The following is a 25,057-nucleotide window of genomic DNA, read 5'->3' on the forward strand; positions in this document are numbered from 1 at the left end:
CTTTATTACAAACAATTGAGAGTTACCTATGTTCCTTCAAGGAACTATTTAAATTTTTTACCTTTTGACTGTTTTGAATATTGTTTTGATTGTGTAGTGTTTATGTGGTTTTCTGAGAGGCACTGTGGCATAGTAGATAAAAAAAAGTTTTCATTTATTTTTGTAAAGACAAAGATTAATTTTCATTTGCTTGTGTTGGTGATGGTGGCAACATAAGCTTCTGGAGGCTGTTCCATGGAAGGGAGCCCTGCTTTCCCAGGGTTATGCTGCTTAATGACCAGTGTGTTCCCAGGGGTAACTCCAGAATGTCTCTACCTTGTGGGCCAAGGCTATTTCCCTTTTTCCTTCCTTTCTTTCTTCCTTATTTCCCTTCTTCCCTCCTCCCTTCTTTCTTTCTTTCCTTCCTTCCGTCCTCCCTCCTGCCTTTCTTCCTTCCTATCCATCTGGTCCAAAAGTGTGTGTGGTGTTCCACATTATAGCATCCCCACTTGGCAAAAAAGGAAGGGAAGTACATTTTCCTTGCTCTTGCCAGGTCTAAGATAAGTCATCAGAAGAATACTGTTTATGTCTGTTGGACACCATTTCCTGGGGGGAGGTAAACACTCCCAACCTAGTTTTTCATTGTAGGATCACCAAGGACTTAGCCAGAGAGGCTTCTGGAAAGCAGGCATCTGAGACAGGGATTTCAAGGGGATCCTTATTTCCCCAAGCACTTTCAGAGACAAAACCTTGGAGTAAAGAATACCTGAGTTCAAGTTGCATTTCTGATACATAGTAGTTATGTGGCTACAGGCAAGTCTCCATGCTTGACATGCCACCGCTCCCCTGTTCTCAAAGACCAAAAGTTGCAGATCAGGTACAGGTTATGTTAGTGGAGGGAAGGCCCTTCACAGGAGTTACTCCATTGACGTCATAGGTCCAAACTAAATGAATGAATGTATGAACAAACAAATAAAAAGGATAGCCTATCTCTAAAAGCACCAGAGCATGTTTTTTGGTCAACATTAAACAACAGAAAATTACACTTTCAAAGTACATAAATCTTATAGTCGTGTAGGTGATGAATGGGAAATTTTTTGCCTTTTCTGTGGGTAATATCATTTAGACATGGTCAGGTCAGGCTATTTACTGTATTGAAATTGGAGCATCAGTATTTACTTTTCCTATTAATCTGTTTCAGGAAGATTAATATCACATAAAACTTAGTGAGGCATTAAAGCTCATAGATTATTGATTTGTTTGGTTTTTTCATCAATAACTGGGAAATGCAACTCAGGTTTAACTGTATTCTGACTGATTATCAGAGAATAATAGTAGTCTTATATGGTGGAAAGAACACTGAAGTTGGAGTCAGAAGACCTGGGTTCAAGTCCTTGCACTGCCATAAACTGGCTGTGTGATCTTAGGCAAGTAGTTTAGCCTCTCTGGTCCTCAATTTCCTAATCTGTAAAATGGAGAGAGTACTTGTATTCGATACCTCATAGCATTGCTATGAAGGTTATATGAGAAAATATTTATAAAGTTTTTTGTAATAAAGGGCTGTATGACTATAAGTTGCTGCCCAATTCAATTCTTGTCTACCAAAACCAGCGAAGTTGTAGCCTACTTTGGTGAACAGAGGCTTAAGCCACAGATGCAGGGGAACTTTTCGAGGTTGTCCTGAGACCCACAGATCTGCAGATATAAGCTTTTCCAGTAGATACACATCTCCTTTAATTAGTCAGATAAACAGTTACCAAGTTTTTGTGCTTGTAGGGAGGTAGTGAGGGGAAGGGGTTTGAGAGGATGATATCCTGTCCAGAAGGATAAAAAAAATCCAGTATTATAACTATAGGACTTTGATTTTCATTTTTAAAAATTCATATAGAGCGTAACCATTTTTTATTTCAAGTTATATTTCTGATTGATAGTATCTCTGTAGATATTTTACTTTATGTCCTCTATATCCTATATATTTTTCTGAGATCATCTCATTTGGACCACTATTCAAAGACCAAAGAATAGTGAATAAAAAAACAATTTTGGATGTGTTGGCAAGTAAAACTTCACTATTAACCAAAAAATGAACTCGATTAACTTTTATATTTGTAACAAAAAGGATTATTAAGTCATTTGACTTTTAGCCTTTTTCACAATTTATAACTTCCCGTGTGATATTAATTTAGAAAAATGTTGTTGAAAATGACCGAATCATTCACTTGCAGTTGCCAAACCTGATTAAAACCACCAAATAGAAATTAAGGGTCTGAGCTCTGTTTTAGGGAAACTTGGTATATAATTATTTCCCCAAATGTTTATCTCAGCTGGAATTTAATTTGGATGGACACACAACTATTCCTTAAGAAGGCTCTAGGTAATGTTTTGTTCAGCAGGAAACCCAAGAGGTCCTCCTGGCCCCTATGGTGCACACTTACATAAAAAAAAAAAAAGGTGTGTTTTCACACTGCTGCTCCCACCATGAGACCAAGGCCTAGTCTTCCTCCTCTTTCTTTTTTTTGTGTGTTCACCTTCTTTGCACTTAGTAAACATTGGCTTCTGGGCACTGGACTACTTGGTTAGCAGAATGAGCTGCAGAGAAGGTACAGCCTAATCTGATGATCTGGTACAATTAAAGGATTTGCTCTCCTCTCTGCTGTAATCTTAGTACCACTGAATTGTCTACTCACGCTGCAGGAAACAGCTCTGCCTCAGCAAGATGCTACTACAAAGGTTTTCCATGTGCAGCTTGTCCATGGGCAATTAAGCTTTAACAACAAAATTAGGAGAACAACTGGATGTCCTGGAAGTTGAGATTCTCTTTCCTCCCCTCCCCCCAATTCCACGATTTCTCACCTCCCCCTTTCCACCCCTGGCCCTCCAATGCGCTGGTGAGTGCATGCACACACACAGTGACACACACACACACTCACACACTCAAACTCTCTCACACACACACATGCACTTGTTCTGCTTATTTGTTTGTTAAGGAACTCTCTTATGTACTCCTAGATAGACTGTTTAGTTAATAGTTGTACAAGTGTTCTGAATTACAGCTTAACAGCACCTTCCCACCAGTCATCAAAGACATATTTTACTCAGTGTAAAACTGTCGGTTAAAATGCTCTTTGGTTATTCCAAAAATGTAAATACCTCAACAAATTAATTTTGTTCTGCATAATATTCACTTCTGATTGAAAGCATTGGTAACTGCCAGGGACTTAGCATAGAATATCTTACTTCTTTGTACATAGAGAATCGAGCATAAAGATAAATGCTAAGGTATTTGCTTTGGCTGTGGTATTTTTTTCATTAGTTTTCAGCAGTCTCTGCAAGACCTCAGTGCGCACTTCTAGATACATTTAGCATAGAGGAAACAAATTTAATTTCTAAAAATAGGGAGGCAAATCTAAGGTTATCGTGAGTTGCAGAGCAAATGCAGATCTGCATTGGTAGAGGGGATGTCCATGATGGGAATGAGGAATTTTTCACTAATGAAATCACAAGTCTAGTCCTAAACAGACAAACAAATGAACAAGCAAATAAATAAATGACCAACAAAAAAATGTAGTTCCCTAAAACCAATATGTAATTTTAGGTTCACAGTAGTAAGCAGTTTTTAAATTTTTATTTATTTAATTTGATGATAAGGTATAACATTTGGGCAGACTTAAAAATGCTAATAAATTGCCATAAATCTAAAAAGTTGTTATCATAGAATCAAATTGTTTTGGGAGCTTAGAATAAAAGTAAGCATTTTGAAGAAGATGGCCTTTTGGGGGGGGCAAATATATGTTTGATATGTAGACTATACCACATAAGGGATATGGGAGACTATTCCTTTAAAGTCCCTGTTTTTAAGCAATGCTTAGATGATCAGACTTTCGATGTGATGACACGCCAAAGTATGGTTCAGTAGTGTTGTAAGGGTGCGAGGGCTAAAGGGACTTCTCAGATTTTTCAAGCTTTTGGTGGGTGAAGGGACAATCTCAGACCCATACTTTTCTTTGTCTCATTTCTGAGGGTATTACAAACAGGCAGAAGTCAAGATCATACAGATTTCAGCATCTTTGCCACAACTAAAAGTCAGCCCAGCCCGGCACACATTGATTAAGCGCCCACTCTTTGCACTAAAGATATAAAGCTAAAATGAAATCAATGATAGCTAACAATTAGCAGCACTGACTTTGCTGGAGAGTATGATTAATCATGCTCGGCTGTATTTTAAGAGCTCCAAGTTTTTATGTTCAGCTGAATTGTGACACCATCTGAAAAGTGTTTCTTATTTTAAGAAGGAAAAAATTGGCAGTAGGCATTACTAGCTGGGTCACTGCGTATTATGAAACCTGTGCAGTTTAAAAAGATTTTGAAGTTGTGAAGTTTATCAACATATTTATTCGATTAAGAGAAACAGTTGTGGCATCCTTGTGTTTTAGGCACATATGTGTTATAAAAAGGAGCTCTCCCAAGACTAATCACCAGGTCAAACACAAATGAAACTTTTATGTGGTATATAGAGTAAAATGTTGACTTCTGGCCACTATTCCATTTATCGGCTGAGCTGTTTTTGTCCGAGTTAAAGAACATAGCCTTCCTGCTGTCCCCCAGAAGACAAAAAGAGGCCCAAAATGCAGAATCGAATTTTACTTTTCAACTAAAACAGGGTTTAGAAAAATCACAGAAACAGACTCAGTTTTTGCTCATTCCTCAGGACACTTGAAAATGGCAGCATGTCAGCAGAAATGCAGAAAGTTTTATCTTTTATTTGGAACTTTTTCTGTCACATTTTAGCACAGGGAGAAATTGTGTATTAGAAGGCCCCACAAAAGCAGGATTTCTAAAAGAGACAATACAGCCATCTCTGCCACCATGGCATTGCTGTCTGACTACTGTAGTAACTGGGTAAAGGACCAGAGAAAAATATGTAAGAGGGCTTCTAGGCTCTCATTCTTTTTTTTTTTTCTTTTTTTTTTTTTAAACCTCGGGAAAGTATAAAATGGATGTCGTCTCTGGAGTTTTTCTAGTAAACTACTTCATAAAGACAGATTTAAATCTTTCAGTTTTTTGTCCATGAAGGTGGTAAATATGATTGCCGTTTTATCCATTTTTATTGTAAATGAAACAGAGTTCAAACTGTCTGGCTGTGCGTCATTTGCTGGACCACTGCCATGCACTAATGCAGACGCCCTACTGCGAGCCCAGAGAAGAACTATACTTTGATTCACCAGATTGTGTTAAATAGTCCAGCTGTTGAGATTTGAAAGATAGTTCCCTTCGAAGTGAAATAAAAATGAACTTGGCATTTATTCCAGAGACCGTTTTTGTACTGTTTGGCAATCAGCTTTTCAGAGGTAGCATTTTATAAAATAACTCTCACTGCTTAAAAGTTACAGTCACTATAATGTTCAAAATGTCCCACCTTGTATTATCAGTAAAATTAAGCTTGAGTGATATGTAGAATTTACATAAAATGAGCATTTTCCCCCTTCATTTCATGAGCTTTGATTGTTTTCAATTGAGCTCAGAACCATATCTATTAGGGCTTGTTTGGGCATTAGTTAATATGAATTGCCGCTGAACGGTTAGCTGGGATGTTGTTGAATATAATTGGAACATAGAAAGTTGATTTTGAAAGGAATTTCACCAAATACAAACAATGATGTGCTCTAGAGTGCTGAATTTTCATCCCTTGTCAAACACTGAGAAATTCACCAATTCCCTGAAGTTCCACTGGGCCAGAATGATTTTCATTTGTTATGATTCATCCAGCAGCAGTGCCTTTGTAGCCAAGTCTCCCCTTCTATCAGCAAGTGATACCACCTTTGAAATTCAGCATGATATTGTTATCTCCTTGCTAGGGAAAACTAGTCCCTCCTTAATCGTCCACCAGGGATGTGCCTATGATGTTGGCCCTGGAGTGGGTTATATATTGTCAAATCATTTGGACTGGTTTTTTTTTTAGACTACAAATTTCTAAACACAAGCACCCACAGTCACCCATTAAAAATATCTAAATTAACTGGATTTATTGAACAGTACCAAGAAGTAAAGGATAGGAAAGAGTTTTGTCCTTAAAATCAGAAGACTTGTGTAAGAAGCCCAGCTTCAGCACTTTTTAGGTGTTAGCAGACAAGTCACTACCTCTAGCCAAATCTCTTTTTCCTTATCTGTAAGATGAGCAGACTGGACTAGGTTTTTTTTTTGTTTGTTTGTTTTGTTTTTTTGGCTAGGCAATGAGGTTTAGTGACTTGCCCAGGGTCACACAGCTAATAAGTATCAAGTGCCTGAGGCCGGATTTGAACTCAAGTCCTCCTGACTCCAAGACCAGAGCTCTATCCACTGCACGACCTGACTGCCCTAGGACTAGGTGGTCTTTAAGAACCCTTCCAACTCTAAACATTTTATGAATCTATGGAGAGAGCACTGAACTGTAGTGAAGAAACCTGGGTTTCTAGATACCAGCCTTACTGTGTGATTTTGCCCAAGGTACTAGGCTTCAGGCTCTCATCTGTAAATGAAGTTATTGATTTATTCCATCTCTAAGCCCCCTTTCTAGCTTTACAATTGTGTGAGGTTAATGCTATATTTCACCACCCATTCCTCTAATTAGATCAGTAGGTTTTGCAATATATAAGGCAATAACACATAAGAATTTCCATGAATGTTATGTATATATACATACACATTATATATATATATACACATGCACATTATGTATGCATATATATATATTTTACTCCCTCCCATCTTGTTTCCATCCTCCTTAGAGGATTAATAAAAGAAGATAAAATGAAACTCAGATACCGCATGTAACAATTACTGTCCAGCATGTAAACTTCTGCTTCTGGCATGGACAAGACAGTGAAACTTGGAGTGATCTAAGTATTGTTGTTATCAGGCTTTTTTAGGGAAAAGTAACTGCCAACTCAGTATTTCTTTAACGATGAAAACATCTGTTTCTGATGCCCCTAATAATGAGATAGAAATATGGGTAGGTTAAATATGGGCCATTCTAAAATCAATAAAGGCCAGATTCCAAAGGGGACTCGACCACCAGTTAAGCAGCCTTGGAAATGGGAGAGTTCAAAGGTGAAATCAGACTAGGAATTTGGAAAAGCTAAAAGAAAAGGAAAATCAAATGAAATGATTCACCTTTAAAAGCTACACATTACCTTCCTATTCAGGAAAGATCTTGGAATTCAGGCAGGAAAAAATTGTCCATCAAAACTGCCATGATGCAGGGTTTCATCTTTCTGTGGAGAACATGCCTTTCACAGGTGACGTGGAATACCACCATCGGGCCTGGGAGTCACTGAGCTGGAACTGAGCTCTGGGACAGACTTTCTGTGAGACCTTCACAAATGACTTCACCTTGCCGATCTCAGTTCCATCATCTTTATAATTAAGGAGCTGGTATATGATCTATAAGGTTAGCTTCAGCTCTAAGGATTTGGTTTTTAATTGTTTGGGCCTGTTTTTGAAAGAATCATTACAGTGATCCTTATAAATCAGTGAACTCAAGGGAACTGCTCCTGTGCTAAACCCACCTAAAGAGGAAGGGTTCTAGCAGATTAGGAATATTTACCACAAAGAGATAAAAGAATTGGATATGTAGACCAAGGTGATTTCAGGAAAAGTCAACATGAAAAATTCCAGATGTTTTAAGCATTGCGTCACCATTCATCTTAAGTCCAGAGAACACTTGAGAAAATTTTTAAGTGGTCAAAGTATCACTATCGATTTCTAAGATGTGTTTGGTAGTGTCTTCTAAGATGTGTTTGGTAGTAAGGACACATTCATACACACACACACACACACATATATATATATAGAGAGAGAGATATAGATATCACAGAAAAGTATGGGCTCTTCTAAGGATCTCATCTAGCAGTGAGAAAAATTCTTGACCTTCAAACAAATGAGGCAAGTTGAATGAGCATAATGCCTATACTCAAGATGGTGAGATTGGTTCATATGGAAAGCCTCTATAAATATCCTGCTTTATGAGAAAGAGATTCCTGGAGTTTGAAATGGCATAATTTCTAAAACCCTGTGGAAAAGACAATTCAATGCCACTGATCTTGATTGAACCCCTGTTATAGTGAGGTGCACCATGCTAGGGACTAAGGATGGGTGGGGTAGGGAATGCAGAGAAGATAAAGCATGGTTCCTGCATTCATGGAACTTCCTCAGGACTGGGGAGAGAGGAGAGAAATTGTGTTAACTTATTCAGATCTATGATTTCTTCAATATGTTTACCCCTCCACTAGCAGAGATTACACTTCTTTCATAGTTTTGTGAGTTATGGACAAAAAACATTGCATCATCTGGTGGCCAGTCTTGGTGATGACCTTCTCCTAGCTTAGCTAGCTTTTCCTCACCTGTCATCATGTAATCTCTTGCTGGGATGATATTCAAAGCTTATACTGGTTGGTAAAACCTGCCAAGTTTTACACTCTGATGAATGTATTTGACAACTCAAGGTCACATATCACAATGAGGTATCAGAATGGAACTTCAGTGAAGGGACAGGAAGGCCTCTTATTAGTTAAAATGAGGGGGTGATCTGGGAAAACTAAATGGGAAAAATGCCATGGGCTCTTGAATGACGGGTAAAAATTGTATAAGTTTTGTTCGTTCCCGAAGGGAATAGTGTGAGCAAATATATGAAGGCAGGAGACAACACAGTGTGTTTGGGGGAACGCCAGATTTTTCAGTCTGGCTAATACATAGAGATAGTTGTGGGAAATTATAGGAAATTAAGATTAGATAATTGTGTGATACTGAGACAGAGTGACTCCATGAACATAGGAACTTAAACCTAGAGAGGTAATTGTAAGGGTACAGTATGTTTATAATTCTGTATTGGATCTTGAGTTTACTCTCAAAATTGTCTGAGAAAAAAAAAAAAGCTAAAGCCCAAGAGGGGAAAGAGATTCTTCCAGACTTATAAACATCTCCAAAACATTACTGAGGTTGAACATGAACCAAAATCACATAATTGAAAACCTGTAAAGGACCTTAAGAATTGTTAGTCCATCCCCTCCATCCCACATTTTAGAAATGAGAGGATAGATCAGAGAGGCTATAATCTTAGCTAATGGCAGATGTGGGAGCTAGATCAGTAAGTTTTCACCCCAGACCTCTTTTCCTTTGGCTAACATTCTAGATTGGCCATCACTAGTTTTTTTTCAAATTCCCATCTCATTGGTAGAATTTAAGAGTAAGTTAAAGGAAATGAAGTATTCTTTAGTAACTGAAAGAAGATTAAATTCCACCCCTAGATTGTAGAAACCAGTAACCGTGAGTCATTCTCTAATAGTAATTCTGGCAAAGAATGACAAACTGACCTAATGGTTTGGGATGATTAAAAAAAAAACACCTCATGACTACTTAAATAGCACAATTAATTTCCTGATGAAGGAAAATAATCTGTTTTTTAAAAAAAAAAAAGGTTTCCAGGGCTGTTCATAACAAAACTTCTATTTGACCATCTAAATAGAGTCCCCCAAAGCTCATCCATTTCAAGCTCTAATTGCTTAAGATCTCACTTATTAATAGAAACCACCTGGAAAGATATTGCTGGTAAAGACGGTGCAAGAAAACAAAGATACTGACAAACAACAGGGCATTCTGGCCATAAGTGGGATGTAAAACATTAACACTAAGTTTTTGGTATTCAACTTCCTCGGCAGCTATATGCATAGTAATTAGGCTGGTTGTCCAATGTCTCCTTTGGTATATACTTAGCACTGGGACTTAAAGTAATACAAGAAAACAAAACAAAACAAAAAACAATTTGAGTTGCGTGAGTAGGGGGGTTTATTATAGTGACTTGAAGATGGGCGCATATGGTAGCTTCCTGTTTTGATGAGTTAATTTGTTAATGAGGTGGTAAGCTCAGTATTTCTCTGAACTGGTGTCCCATAAACTTTGGGGCCAAAGTCTTAGTAGCCCTTTCCTAGTTATGCCTTTGTTCCTAACACATAGAATAGAAAAGGGAGTTCTCTACTGTTCAGTAATTGAGAGGGTACCTGCAAAATCTGTTCACATAAATGCAGTACTGCTCAGATTGGGAAATAGGGACTTGAGAAACAACTTCAGGAAAGGAAAGAAAAGGACAGAGTAAGCATCTGTGGCAACAACTTCAAATAGGTGAGAGACCCCACCTAAGTACACTCAGAAAGCATTCTGATTCTCTTGGCTTTGGAAAAGAGCCTCAGTCCCAGAATCCTGAAAATGGTGTTAGCAAAAGTTTTAATGCTTAAGATCTTTGAAGATTTCTTCTGTTCATGCTCCTAACCTCTTTTTTGGGGGCTTCTTTTCCTACTCTACAACAGTTCTAACCAAATTCCTCCATTTGGTAATGCCAGCAGCTGGTGTCAGGTTTCCTTCAAGATCATTGTCATAGAGCAATCTAGCTATATTGGGGCAGGCATCTATTTTAGCAGTGAGCAACGGAAGTACCCAAGCAGTATTCCTTCAGATCCTCAAGCTGAGTTACAACTAGATCCTCAGCCATAATATTATTCTCTGAGAAAACACTAGGGATCCTGGAATAGGGGATAAGGTATTCTTTCCAGCGGTGTGAGGTTGTAACAGGAGAGTTCTAAGGAGCAGCCAGTGAGTGAGGAAGAAAGCACAATGTATCCATTGGCTTTATACTTCCTGAGAAGAGCATGTAATTAAGAAGGTAGGTACATTTTACTTTTTCAAAACTTTTGTAGTTACTCTTACTTGCCTCTCCTCCCTTTTCCCCTGTCACCGCCTTTATTTTTTATGTACACTTAATATCTAGCTCCGTCTCATTGTTAAGTGTCTGGCATCTCTGAATACAAATCTATCTCTGTGCATGTTAGTGAAAATCTGAAAGTTAGCTAGGTTTTTGGTTTTTTAGTTTGTTTGTTGGTTTGTTTGGGGTTTTTTTTGAGTCAAGGAATATCATAGACAAATATTTTGTCTCTCTGCTTTTTTTTTATTTTTCTGTTTTCTCTTGTTTTGTTTTTAACTTTTCCTTCCACAGACCACCCAGTAACATTGGAGGTACAAGAAGAGATATGGGCAATGAAAAACAGGCGGGTCCAGTTGTATTTTTAGATCCCATTTCCACAAGCAAACCCCAAACCAAAGACCAGGTGACTGAAAATGAGTCAAGTCAACCCAAGGAGGATGAAGATGGCAACAAACAAGAATGTAAAGAAGATAGAGTTGAGAAAATAAAAGAGACAAACAGTTCCAGCTGCTAATTTATGAGCCAACAGGCTGCCATTTTTGGAAGTCCTTTTCAATAAGCACATAATGAAATTGGGTGTCTTGTCAAGGGCTGTGAATTCTGAACTTCTAAATGTATTCAAGAATTCAGATTCTATTCTAATGCCCCATTGTATGTAGTTTAGCTGTATACATTAATAAGTTCTGTAACAACACAGATTTCAAGTCACTTTGGGTTTTGGTCTTTCTGTGCTATATAGGGATAAGATTTTTCCTAGCTGTTTTTTTGTTCATTGTCGTTACCTTCCAAGGGTTAAAAAAAATCCATTTTTAAATGATGTGCTAATCACTCATCATCTCTACTGAGGAAAGAAATTATGGTACTTATTGAATAATGAGATTACCCAAATGAATTTAACTTTTGATATACCACACATTGTAAATATTTTATATGTATGTCCATACTGTAGTTTAATCAACATTGGCATCTAGCAATTTTTGGCAACTTTACAGACCCCAAAGAAGTCAGTTTCTGTCATACCTGACCATCTTGTGATGGAGTGACTACAGCAACAATGAAATGATTTGCCTTTCATCCATGCAAATTACATTCTGAGGGTTTCTGGAACAGAATTTACATCTGAGATACTGACATCTAATGGATGCCCCCTTAGTCAAAGTGGACCCCAACATAGTCATGGTTAGTGTATGGGAACAGAAAATTCAAGCAGTGGAACTGTACTAAGATTTCCCATGGGAATTTCAGTGGGAATATACTACTGCATTTGGCATGCTTGTTGGAGTCAGGTAAAACCCAAACCTTTAAGTTCCATGCAGTGTGGGTATTCTAAGCCATATACTGTGGTGATATGTGTAGTATCATGTACTGATGTGATAGAAGTACCACATTTTATCACAGCTCTTATTTACAGTGAAACTGAGTGACAGGTACATAATCTTCCTGATTTACTGCTAGTCTACATTACATAAGGGATTTTTAAAAAGGAATTAAGTGGTAGGTATTCTCTAAAAATACAATATTTCAGGCCGCAACAGTGAACAAATAGAAATGTAATCAGGGATTTTTTTTTAACTTGTGCAGCTTTTCAAACTTGATTGTTTCAAAATTGGTGTTTATTTAAAATAAGTGGTAATGTATTTGAATGCACTGTAAGTTTTTTTTATGATAATGATTCAGTAATGGTAATTTAACTCTTCAAGCAAACGAATGGTTTTGTTTTGTTAGTTTTGCTCTGCATGCAGCTGTCAGGTGTTCTTCACCTAAGGGCAAAAGAAAATGATAAGTACTAATTGCAGTAGTTGTATTTTATGTTTGCACGAGTGCTAATAAGCAGGGATTGGTTGAGCTGAATAGGCAATTTCCTAATCTTGGGGAGAATTTTCTTTCTGCGATTTCTAATAATAAATTTTAAACTTAGTTATGTTTCCTTACAAAAAGTTGAAAATGTGACACTTTAAAACTGTAACTCACCCCAAAATAATAGCACTATTGTGTGATATATATACATATATATATACACATATATATATATATATATATAGGGGCTACCAACTGTTTTAAAAAGATACTGAATCTGTACTTCCTTAAACTTTTTTCTGATCTGCTGTGACAAGTTATATAGCATCTCATCACAACTTATTAAAAAGTATCAACAGTTTACCATTTTGTTATTTGCATTTTGAAAATTGTAGTGAGAAGCATTTTAATGATAAAATTTGGTATGTTTTTGAACAATTCTAAAGTTATACCCAGCTAACAAGTGAGATGGGTGAAAGCAGCAACAGGGGAATTATATTTATGTAGATACAGTAAGCAATGTGGTGAAAAGAAGCAGACTGGTGATTTTGGTAGCCATCTCTGCTTTGCCATGTTTTATCATGTTTCAGTGGGCTTGGTTATAATTCATTAATAATACTGCAAAATGGCAATAGGAATATGATGCAGGCTATGTTTGGGCTTTTTTTGTTTTTGCTTGATACTGAATCTCTCTATTTCACTCCAGCAGAGAGTACAGCGGCCTTTCATAGCCTCAACAACACTGCTGGTCAGCATGGAAATTTTGACCTGCTGTTTCAAAACTGAGCCTTAGAAAGCCTTGTGGCCTCCTACTCCTAGGGGCTCACCGTATCCAAGCCAGACTTAACTCTTGTTCTCAGCTCTAACTCTAAATTGCAGCTTAGAACTCTACAATTCAAATGCTCCACCAGACATCAAGTGGCAGGCAAAGACTACTTACATGCATGCCCACATCCACTGGTCTATTTGTAATTTTATGAAGAAAGACTTCTAACTTCCAGACATTCAACTTACAGAGAGAAAAAAGACCTCAGCTCAAAGAAAACACAAAACTTTATTGTGAGACAGTATTCCATATGATGATATATACCTCTCTCAGATTCAGTGGCATTTTTTAAGGGAAAAAAAAGATTTTTCTAATTGTACAACATAACACACTGAATGAAGTCATCAAAATCTAGTCATTAGGCCATTCCAAAATAAAAAAAAAAATTTAGCAACTTTAGCAATGCATTGGTTTTAGAGGTTTAGTAACAGCACTTCCAGCTAAAAGTTTGTACCCTTTTACAAAACACTTAACTTCCCTTCACCATTATCAGAAAGTTTTTAAAAATTTCTTTTCTCATGCTTGTTTTCACATTCACATTCTTAGCAAGTTTCCCCTTTCCCAAATTTTGAGGCTCTTTCAACATGTCTTCCAGTGTGAGCTTATGTTGTCATAAACGGCAACTCTGAACTTCCAAAGGTAGGGTAAGCCTAGTGTTTACAACCTCAAGACACGATTAGCAGCATTTCATGAAACAAATTCTGGACATTTTTAACCATTTATGGTATACAGGGGCTTATTTGCTGTTACTAGTGTTTAGTGAACATTAATGGTTGTTGGGTTCAGGTTTTGGGTTTTTTTTTTGTTTTTTTGTTTGTTTTTTTACAACATTAAGACACTTTTTCTGGCTCTCTTGATGCAGTTTGGAGTCATAACATGATAAACTTAGAATTGTTTTCCTGTGTTCTTTTGAACCAAAATGAAACAAAGGGCTTATGGAAGTTATTTCTTGGTGTTCTTCTAGCCTGAAGAAACATTTCCCCCTCTTTTCAGTAGGAAAATAAAACTAAGTCCTAGCATCCTCTCATAAAAATCTTGGTTCATTATTAGGGCTTTAAGCAGCCCATGTTGCCACATTCATAGCAATTTCAGATATAACCCTATTATATTTATAAGATCCTCCCACCCCATGTCTTTTGAAGTTCTCGTTAGCCAGGGAATTTCTGCCAGTGATAGTAGTACAACCTTCAAGTGGAAGTTAAGGAGCAGTTCCTGTTGTGGCTGCTCACCAAATAATTCCTTCCTCCATTATTATTTCCCTTTTTAGAAGCAAAAGTGGGTAGGGAATTACTAAAGTAAATATGGTACTCATCCAATATGGAAAACAGGGACCTTTTAAAAATGGATCAGGCAACAGTAAATTTTTAAAAATTATTTCACAGCCTTGTTGAGGTTACATTGATTTTTTTTTAATATAGATGACTTGAGTAGTTTATGCTTCATTGACAGGCATTAACATACGGTAGATAATTATAATTAATGTGGGCATGAGCAACATTATTGGGCAACCATTACAGAGGAGAGATCAGTTTAAATAGTTTTTTTTCTCAAGAATATTTCTTCACACAATTATTTTTAAAATAGGTTTGCTTAATTTTTTTTCTTTCTCAATTTCTAAATTGTCTATTTGATAGATTCGTTGTGGTTATAGGCATCAACTTAAAAGGATAAAAAATACACCCAGAATCAATCATGTTTACATGCACATCAGTGAATGTCATCCTGAAGTGGGGACTATCTTGGAAAGTGCCCAGTCAATTCAGGCCAGTGACTTCTTTAGATGGACCTTGTGACCAATTGGATTCATCATTTCAGGTGAATATTTTTATTCCAGTTGGTTGCATTTTAGTCACTGGGGATTCAGGCCACCTGAACTAATTATAATTAAGCTCTTAATATAAGAGACTGGTCCTAGAAACAGTTTTACTATGTTACACAGCCTTTTGTGTTTTGAGATATGAGCCAAGGTTATATGTCCTAAAATACCCAATCATATTCTTCCTCCTTCCCAAATTTTTTTTTTTGGCTTGGGGGAAATACTGGAAGCCTGTTCTCATCCCATTGGTTGTTGATGAATATCAGCAGACATAGTGGCAGCTACAAACTGTGACAGTTGTTGCAGCCTACAGAGTGCTACCAACCAATTCTACTATACCATATTCTGAGAAAGACTGCCACTGAGTCAATTTCAAATAATAATACTAAGAGTAAGTCCTCATCTCTATGAGGACATTAAGTCCCTTCATCTTGAGTAATCCTCAGCATGTGTGATAAGTGTTTCTAGTATCTGTCAGAAATTTAAACCCAACTAACTTTTGGTTAGTCCATGGCATTAAATCTTTTAAAAAATTATTTCTTGCAGAATAGCAAATCAATAACTTCTTTATCATAATGCCTAAATTACATCAGACAATTTTACTCTATATAATCTACAGGTGTGTATGTGTAAACACTTAGAATTTTCAGGGCTTATCTATTGATTCATTCAGCAACCATTGATTAAGTGCTGAGCACTCTATTAGGCACTGGGGGAAATACAAAGATGACACAATCGTGTTCCATTCCTTCATGTAGTTTAAAATCAATCAAGACCAATGTGACGTACAGATAAGCAATACTACACATTACAATATTAATGCAAGGTTTGAGTATGCTCATCACGTAAGACGGGGGCTGGTGCTATACATAGTCATGGGAAGAAAAAGGTCACTTCCGACACGGGCTGGGGAAGGAATCAGGTAAGGCTTCATGGAAATCTATAACCCACAGACACCTGCTAAGAATGCAATGAAATTGACAACTTGCTTTCATCTTTTTCAAATCACTTGCCTTCCAATCTATATGAAATGTAAAAGCATAAATGATTTGGCCTGAACCACTCCTAGGAAACTCAGGTATTTATTCTCAGAAAAAAAAAAATCTGATTTAAAAAAAAAGTAAATTAACAACATACTTACAGGTCAGTTTCACAATCTAAGACTTTGGCAAAAAAAGAAAAAAAGAAATGGACTGTTTCAGTTTACTAACGTATTCCCATGGCAGCAACCACTTAACAGAAAACGGTAGAATTGGAATTTTTTTAAATCCCTCTTCAAATGTGGCGGGTGATGACCAATTTTTGGCAGCTAGAAGTATTTTACTACATAGTGAAAATAGACAAGTGAAATTCAGTACAAAAACATTTTTTTAAAAGGTTTGTCACTCCTAACATGGATAGACTGGACTTGCACTGGAACACCATGCAGTTCCTCATGGAAGATCCACATTATTCTACTGATTCAGATTTCATGGAGAAGCAGCTCACGTTGCTCTCCGTCCTCCCAGCGCTGACAGAAGACAAAGTAGCCGTGAGTGCTTCTGCTGCTTTTTGGGCTTCTTCATTGAAGTCAATAAATGTCTGCCCTGCAGTTGGGGCTAAAAAATAAAAAAAAAAAATGATTGATGCCTAATCCAAAGGTTACAACCATAAAAAAAAGGTTGTTCCTTTTTAAATCTGTATGCATGTGACAGGTTAAAACATCACTTAATAGTCTTGGGACCACAATCCTGAAAGATTTCAGACCCATTTAAAGCTGTATTTTCTTCAGTCACACATTAACTGTGTAGGGCAGCCACCCTATTCAATTTATAATACACCCTAATTCAGCAGTGTAGATTATTTGCTGCACAGCAGGATATTACTTGTAGATTATTTGCCAAGCCTGAGGAGGAGACATGGCAACGGGGGAAGAAGAATCAACCACGAGGAAAAGGCAGTTTTATACTTGAATGCAAGATGTTGTCAAACACGAAACTAGTACTGAACGTATTTGCAAAATCCCCAAAAGTGCAATTGGGATATGGTGATGAAGGCACTAACAATATTGTAAAAGATGTGTTTTCACCAGGATTTCCCAATTAATCTGGATAGTTATCTGGATAGTTTGAGGAAGTACAAAATCATGCATTGCTTTGCTTTTCCATTTCCAATATTCCACGATTCTCTGTGGGTCTCCTTCTCTGTCCTCTGTTGTCAGTATCACAGGAATGCCAGCAAGGCCCTGTACTGCCATTCACATGGATGCTCTCCCAGTGCACTGAACCAAGGGCTTTGGAAATGGTTCAACAAGAGCACACATTTGTAAAAATTATTTTTCTTACCAAAAAACCTGAGAAAAATAGGTATGATTGTCCCATTTTACAGAGGAGGATACATTCAGAGAGATTAAAGGGCATACCCTGGTCACAGTAAAGAGTAGCACTAGGGCTCAAAACTCACAGGCTCATAGATTTAGAGCTGAAAGGGATCTCAGAGGGCATCTAGTTCAATCTCCATTTTCTAGATGAGAAAACCAAGGGCAGGAAGAGTTGCCCAGGCTGGCCCAAGGTCACTCAGGTAGTAAGCATCAGAAGCAGAATTTGAGCCCAGGTCCTCTGACTCCAAAGCCAGCACCCTTTCTACTGTACTTGCAAACTGTACAAGCTGCCTCTTATCTATATGATCGAGAAAGAAATGAAATGAGGAGGCAAAGAATACAGAAACATTTTCAGTGAAAAATGGAAAATTGCTTCTTTAAAGAAATTGTTGCTTATTATAGAATCCAACAACCATTAAATTACTGATATGTGCAGATACCTGTGTTAGGTGCCAAGAAAGATAAAAAAGTTAAGACAGGGTCCCTTCCCTTACGGAGTTTATGGTCTCTAGGTGAGAGATAACATATACTTTTAAAATATAATATATGCTAAATGAATAAAGATTCAAAGAAAATGCTATATAAGATTCTAGAGGGAAAAAAAAGTCTTTACTGATTGGAAGGCTTGGGGAAGGTTTCTGGGAGGAACTGGCTTTGACTTTATTTTTGTATGACTTTAATGGCTAGGCAGAAGAAGAAGAAATATTCTAGGCATAAGGAGTAGCAAAAGCAGAAAAATTATGTTACAGGGAGAAAAAGTTCAATTTGACTGGAGTGTAGAGTAAAAAACAGAAAGGTTGAAATAAAACAGGCATGATGGGGTAGCACCAGAGCTGGGCATCTTGGCCAGACCACTGGCCTGTGAGATGGAGGAGGCCTGGGTTCCATAACTGGTTCATCCACTTACCCTATGTAATTCTGGGCAAGTAGCTCTCTGAGGTTACACATCCTCAAGATTCAATGACTTAACCATCTCCTCAATTTAGTCATTTTGCGTGACTAGGGATGTTTCATGGCCAAATTATTGTTAAACATAATAAATGTATTATCATACTCTCAGTGATTTGCTACTAATGTTTCTATGTGCCATGAGGTCTCTGATTCTCCCAACCAGTGAAAAAAAAAAAGTTGGTGTCTACTTAAGGAGGCAGCATGACACGGAAAGAAAGGGGAGACCCCGAAGCAGGAGACATGAGTTCAAGTTCAAGCCCTATTAATTATTGACTTTGTGACCTTGAGAGCAAGTCACTACCTGGATGAGCCTCAGCTTTCTTACTGGTAAAATATGAATAATCATTCTTGCACTGCCTATCTCATAAGCTGGTGTGAGAATCAAATGAGATGACATATATCAGTCTGAATATAAGCTACTCCCTGAAAATGCTATCTCTTTGAAAGGTAAATGTATGTATGTGTGTGTGTGTGTTTTAATGTGTACAGAGGTATATATACACTAAAAAAATGCAAAAACTTAATAAATTAGTTTCTCAAAAAAAATCACTAAAAAAAATTAAGAGACCTTAGAAAATGAGGAAATTTAGAGGGGATGTGTGTGTGTGTGTGTGTGTGTGTGTGTTTTCAGAGCTCAAGAGAAAGCTAGTCCTCAGTTGAGTGACTTGCCTTCTCTCTCCCCATGCTCTATCTCCCTTCTAAAAACAATCCCTTTTAGATTTATAGATTATTAAGTCTAGAAGAAGCTTCAGAGATTTTTTCTAATCTCTCATTTTATAGATTAGAAAACTATAAAAACATTATATAGATTAGAAACTATATTAGAAACATTTTATAGATTAGAAGCTATAAAAAACATTTTATAGATTAAAAAACACACTAAGTGACATGTCAAAGAGCACATAGCTAGCTACTGGTAAAGCTTCAATAAACTTTTAAGCTTAGAAATCGATATAATCTGACCTCCCCTACCTCGTTCCTATGCATACTCCTCCATTGCCGATACAGTGTGCTCTGAAAACTCTGAAAGGTATAGGCAAAGCAGCAGTCCCTGGGCCTACAAAACTGTTTGGAGGAGACTTCCAGGCATTCTCTCCTAATATCAAGTCCTCCTAGAACTCTCCAGTCCCAGGGAGGGATATGGGTAGAGAGGAAAGAGAATGGATGAGATTTGCTGGGTTAGCCCTGAGTAGGCAGAGAAGCAGCTGTTACTGGGGCTGCCCAAGGACAAAGAATCTGCTTCCTTTACCTGAAAGCTCCAGCAATGGGTTCATTAGCCCAGGCCATAAGATCTTAGACTAAATCACGGAACCCCTTTTGGCCTTGGTTTCCTCATCTGTAAAGTGAGGGGACTGAGCAGCATTGTATGATAGAAAGGGTGCTGAATTTAGAGTCAGAAGATCTTTGGTCTTAAATCTCATGATTCAAAGGATGCTGCTGCCAGAGGGACCATTGTCATCGCTTCTGATGCTGGAAGACTGGTGTACCTTAAGTTGTGTTTATAGTATAAAGGAATGAAGCTGTAGGTTGCAATAAGCTTTTGGTTTGGTGTTATTTTGGGGGGTGGGGTGGGGGGAGGGCAGTGTTGTTTGTTTACAAGCCAGATTGGGGAGAGGGGAGGATGGGCCCTATAATCCGATCAATATGGTACATCAAGCTCTATTAGTCATATAAACAAGCCTGCAGCTATTCTCATCATTTCTGTGATCAGTACACTCTTACATCGACATGCAAAAATTTGGCTTCCTAAAGAAAGGCTTCATTTCAATAGAATCCTTAGCCTTTCCCAGTCAAAACACTGACGTTCAACAGATAGACGTGTTAATATAAGGAAATGGGCTTGCCCCAAGAACTGTCAGCAGCACACCTGCCTATAACTTCTGCGAGATGTGGGCAAACCTTTCAGTGTAATGAAACAAATGTAACAAAAGGTAGGAGTGAGGGTTCCAATCAATTAATTCTCTTGAAAGGCTTTGTGGAGTCCATTCAGCGAGAAGGAGCGTGAGAATTTGAAACATTCAGGTAAATAGATCATCCATTAGGACGACAATATACATTGTGGCAAATGCCATGCTGGTGTTTGTCAGCATCTGTTTATAGTCTGGATTCCCTGTCCCTCCTGCTGAGTGATTTCTATTCTCCCTCCTCCCATCTTTTTACACCGATTCATTGCCCGCTGAAAACAAAGCCAGAATGAAGCTCGTACTCAGTGTTCCGCTCTGGACCAGTTCTTCCTCTATGGTCAAAAGGCGGTTGAATTTAGTCATCCGCTCACCCCGAGAAAGACCTCCCAACTTGAGAAAACGAACACCCAGTCCAATAGCCTGAGGGGAAAAGAGAGCAGGTGAATTTGACAATTTCACTTTAAGAAAGGAAGGGGCAGTCATTTAGGGAGAGTTGTTTAATTTGGTGTCCTAATACCACAAAAGCCTTCTCCCACTAGAGGAAAAGGAAACCTTCCCATCCGGGGTGGCTGTTGACATGGTAATTTTCTTTTCTGCATTAGAAAAGTCACCTTCTTTACAAATGGGCAGTTTGAGAAGGAAAATAGCTGTAAATTGAATCACTGTTCATTAATCACTACACTATGAACATGTTGCCATCGCTATAAACAACACAGCCAGAGCCTGTCTTGCTTACATTTTAGGGACTAATGTAGCAGATGGATATGTGAGCCATTTTCCCTGGACCACATTTTTTCTTTTCGTAAAAGTTCAAAGATTAGCTCTTCTCAAAAGGCAGCTTTCTGGGCAGGAGAAAGCCTGTTTCATAAAAGGTGACATGGCTTTCTCCACCCAAGACTGCATTTCTCTGAAACACCGACTCAGGATAAAAGGAGTGTTTGGGCAATTCTGCAATTGAACAGCTTTCAACACTTACCAAATCCGCAAGGCTATCATCAGAAGATTCTCCCTCAGTACTTCCTAAGATGGCAATGCGTTTTTGACCTATAAGCATAGAAATTGTTTATCTTCCATTGTTAACTTTTATAGATTGTACAGAAATAGGACTCTCCTATGCATGATTATTCACTCTTCACAGATGGACAGCATTGCTATGGAGAAATAAATGCAACTATTTGAATAGCTAAGTACCTCATCATAACAGAAACACTTATGTTTTCATTACTCTCTGCTTTATCAATCTGATTCCTTTCTAATAGCTCAGTGACCACCAACCTTCACAACTACAACTGACAGCATTATGTAGGGAGAGAGTCGCTGCCTCGCTGGTAGCCTTCACACTTCACATTCCAGAAACTGGACCCTAGGGAGTTTATCATCATTCTTAATGTCATTCAACAATAAGATTTGCTCGAAAAGACACTTGGTGTGATTACAGTTGCAAAATTCCCTATTCAGTCATGTCAGCTCTAAGTTAGATGAAAAGGTGTTCCAGAGGCACCTAAATTATGACTTGATGGGCATATTGGAAGGGGAGATTCATGCTTCAGGTAAGGGTTGGATTAAATGACCTCCATGGGTTTTTCTACCTTTAGGATTCTATAAACAAATATTCTGTAATAATGATAGCTTTTGATGAAATAGTGCTAAGTGAGGAATTCAAAGCACTTTACCACAGTTTGTCACAATCTTTTCTGGTAAATTAAAAGAACTAATAACTATACAAAGTCAAGAACTGCAGGTTGTATTTTCCAAGATGATGATAATTCAGATTTAAACAACCCTTTGGGCTTTGCAGAGCACTTTCCCCACAGCAACCCTGTGATGTAGGTAGTACAAGTATTATCTTCATTTTACAGTCTCTGTGGGATTATGTGACTTGCCTGTAATAACAGTATCTGAGGTAGGATTTGAGCTCAGGTCTTTACTAGCATACAGTGCAAAGATCTCAGGGTTTGGTATCAGAGGACATGGGTTCAAGACCTACCTCTTTCTCTTACTGCCTATGTAATCTTGGGCAAGTCACCTAAACTCTTGGTTTACACATCTGCAAAATGAAAAAGTTGGACTAGATGGCCCTTAGGGTCCCCACCAGCTGTCGATCTCTGAGCCTATGATTCTATCCACATCTAACACTTTTTACACTATGCCATCTCTACATCACATCCAAAGTTTTTATGAATAATGACCTTAATGTTATTAGGTCTGGAACTGATCTAAGGAAGCTGGAGCAGGCCACAAGACAATTAGTAGTGAAGACAGATAGAGAGAGGGGGAGGGAGGGGGGGAGAGAAAGAGAGAGAGAGAGAAGAGAAGAGAAGAGGAGAGGAGAGGAGAGGAGAGGAGAGGAGAGGAGAGGAGAGAGGGAGAGAGAGAGAAGAGAGAGAGAGATTATGGGTGCTAGAGTCCTTAAGGAAGGAAGGAAGACTTCATCATACCTCTGCACTAATTGGATTATTATATTTTATCCTTAAGGAAAGGATTTGTGAAATAGTGTTGTCTTTACATACTCAGTTGTTGGCTTAGTTTAATTTTAAAATTTTGACTTACATCAAGAAATCAAGCAAGCCATTATGAAATACCTTCTATGTGGCAGGTACTACACTAGGCACTGACAAATACTCTTAATTTAAGATCAACCCAAAGTCTTTGAACTACTGCAAGATTTTATATTGAACAATGTAAGGAGAGGCAGTGTGTAGGATTGAGAGCTGGTCTCAAAGCCTGATACCTAATAATAATAGTATTAATCTGACTCTACCTCCCATAATGCTTGAATTCAATCAGTGATTGTTTATTCGGAGATGTTTCTCTGGACTCAGTTTCCCATGAAACCCAGTATACTTCTCCACATGGGTGATAACTCCCTGAGCTGAGTCATCCTAGGAGGTTATATCAGATGAGCACATCTCTACTATAGAAATACACTGGTAAACGACTTTAAAACTTTGGTCCTAGAAATTCAAAGCTTAAAAAAAAATTCACAACTCACGGTAAATGACAAAATGCAATATTCACCATATCGCTCCTCACTGATAGAAACATTAGCCATTCTAACCATTCACAAAGACCACCTCCCTAATTCAGGCCCTCATTGTCTCTCACCCAGACTACTGCCATTTGATGCCCTCTTCTAATCTATTGCCCCTCCAATCTGTTCTTCACCCAGCTACCAGAATAATCTTTCTAAAGAAGGGCTGACCATGTCACTTCTCTGCCCAAGAATCTTCAGACGATCACGGAATCACAGAATTCAAGAGGCAGAAGGAGCTCGGCAGCAGCCATCCAGTCCAACTCGTACCCACAAAGGAACCCCACTGTAACACACCCAACATGTGGCTGCACAATCTCTGCCTGAAGACCATTATTCCCTGGTTGGGAGTGTGGGATGGTGCACCTCCTCTTTGGCCAGCCCATTCAACTTTTGGACAGCTCTAATCGATAGAGGGTTTTCTGACGTCAAGCCTAAATTTGCCTTTGCAGCATTCACTCATTGAGCCTGATTCTACCTTCCTGTGCCAAACAAAACAAGCCCATTCTCTCCTGCACTTGGCAGCCCTTCACAGACCTGGGGACTGCTGTCCTTTCCCCTCTACCCTAGTTTGCTCTTCTCTGGAATACCAGCTCCCTGTTTCCCCTAAGACAAAATATAAGCCCTCAGCTTGGCATTTAAAGTCATTTAATCGACCTGTCCAGGTTTATTTCACATCACTCCCTTTCACATACATTATATTGCCATCAAAGTGACCCTTTCACTAAGCCTGTTCCCACATTCCCTCTGCTTCTTAGAATCCTGAGTTTCCCTTATGAGGCTCAGCTGTAAGTCAGCCACAAGAAATCTTTCCTGAATCCCCTTGTTGCTAGAACTCTCTCTCCCTCCTCAAATTGTATTTATTTATCTGTTTAGATTAATGAATGATTTATTTATCCACCCATCTCTTTATTTATCTAATTACTTATTAATTTATTTGGTTGTTTATTTAGCACTCACTGTCTGCAAATCGCTGTGCTAAGTACTAAAGATACAATCAGAAAAGGCAGACAGACTGTGCTCTCAAGGTGCTCTCATTCTAAAGGGGGAGACCACACATTGAAAGCCATAGATGGTGTCTTTTGACACCAGTAGAATGTAATCTCTTTCAGGGCAGTAACTATTTACTTTTCATATGTATTTGTATCTCCTGTGCATTGCACACAGCAGGTACTAATTAAATGCTTGTTGAATTGAACTGACCAAAGCACAGTATCGAAATACTATGGAATCTAGCGATTAACTTGAACATGATTTTCCTGAGTTGGACAGGATTTCTTTTTCCCTGGAAGTTTACCCAGAGTTTTTACAAAGCTTGAGGTGTTCAGTGTCTAGGGACTGTTTGCATGATTGGATTAAGTTCATGGCAGCTCTTTCAAATCCATGTTCTTACTCACTCTCAATAAGCCCGGTAACTTCTATCAAGTCAGATATTGTAGTTTGATTTGTATGTTTTATGATCAGCCCACTGGATTTAGGGGTGCTGACATTTTGTTCTTCTAGAAGCTTGGAGATGCTTTTGGATGCAGTCCCTGCGATGATGTTACACCTGGAACCAAGAGCATTACAGATGCTGTCCCACTGTTCAATATCCTGTTCAAATGGTTAGAGAAGCAAATAATTATTGACATTTACTGCATAGAAGAAAAAATATGAATAATCTGG

The 25,057-nt window shown here is 38.1% G+C and overlaps 2 protein-coding genes across 3 annotated transcripts in view; one reads left to right on the top strand and one right to left on the bottom strand.

The window, feature by feature from the left end:
• SHTN1 (shootin 1) overlaps positions 1-12,866 on the top strand; it is a 117,995-nt gene extending 105,129 nt beyond the window's left edge. The window contains exon 15 of one of the 2 annotated variants that reach the window (XM_027851680.1): positions 11,000-11,096. In XM_027851680.1, the coding sequence (XP_027707481.1) occupies positions 11,000-11,011 (12 nt within the window). In that variant the 3' untranslated portion in view covers positions 11,012-11,096. Of the gene's footprint in view, positions 1-10,999 lie in introns of both variants that reach the window. The other variant, XM_027851679.1, reaches the window with a different exon arrangement.
• A 3,431-nt stretch (positions 12,867-16,297) lies between these two features.
• ENO4 (enolase 4) overlaps positions 16,298-25,057 on the bottom strand; it is a 37,573-nt gene continuing 28,813 nt past the window's right edge. The window contains exons 11-14 of the mRNA XM_027852149.1: positions 24,790-24,985; positions 21,338-21,405; positions 20,664-20,781; positions 16,298-16,745 (exon numbers count right to left, since the gene is read on the bottom strand). Coding sequence (XP_027707950.1) covers positions 16,597-16,745; positions 20,664-20,781; positions 21,338-21,405; positions 24,790-24,985 — 531 coding nt within the window. The 3' untranslated portion in view covers positions 16,298-16,596. The remainder of the gene's footprint in view (positions 16,746-20,663; positions 20,782-21,337; positions 21,406-24,789; positions 24,986-25,057) is intronic.

Source organism: Vombatus ursinus, unplaced genomic scaffold, assembly GCF_900497805.2.
Source record: "Vombatus ursinus unplaced genomic scaffold, bare-nosed wombat genome assembly UNPS02009205.1, whole genome shotgun sequence".
In the NCBI taxonomy this organism is placed as follows: Eukaryota; Metazoa; Chordata; class Mammalia; order Diprotodontia; family Vombatidae; genus Vombatus; species Vombatus ursinus.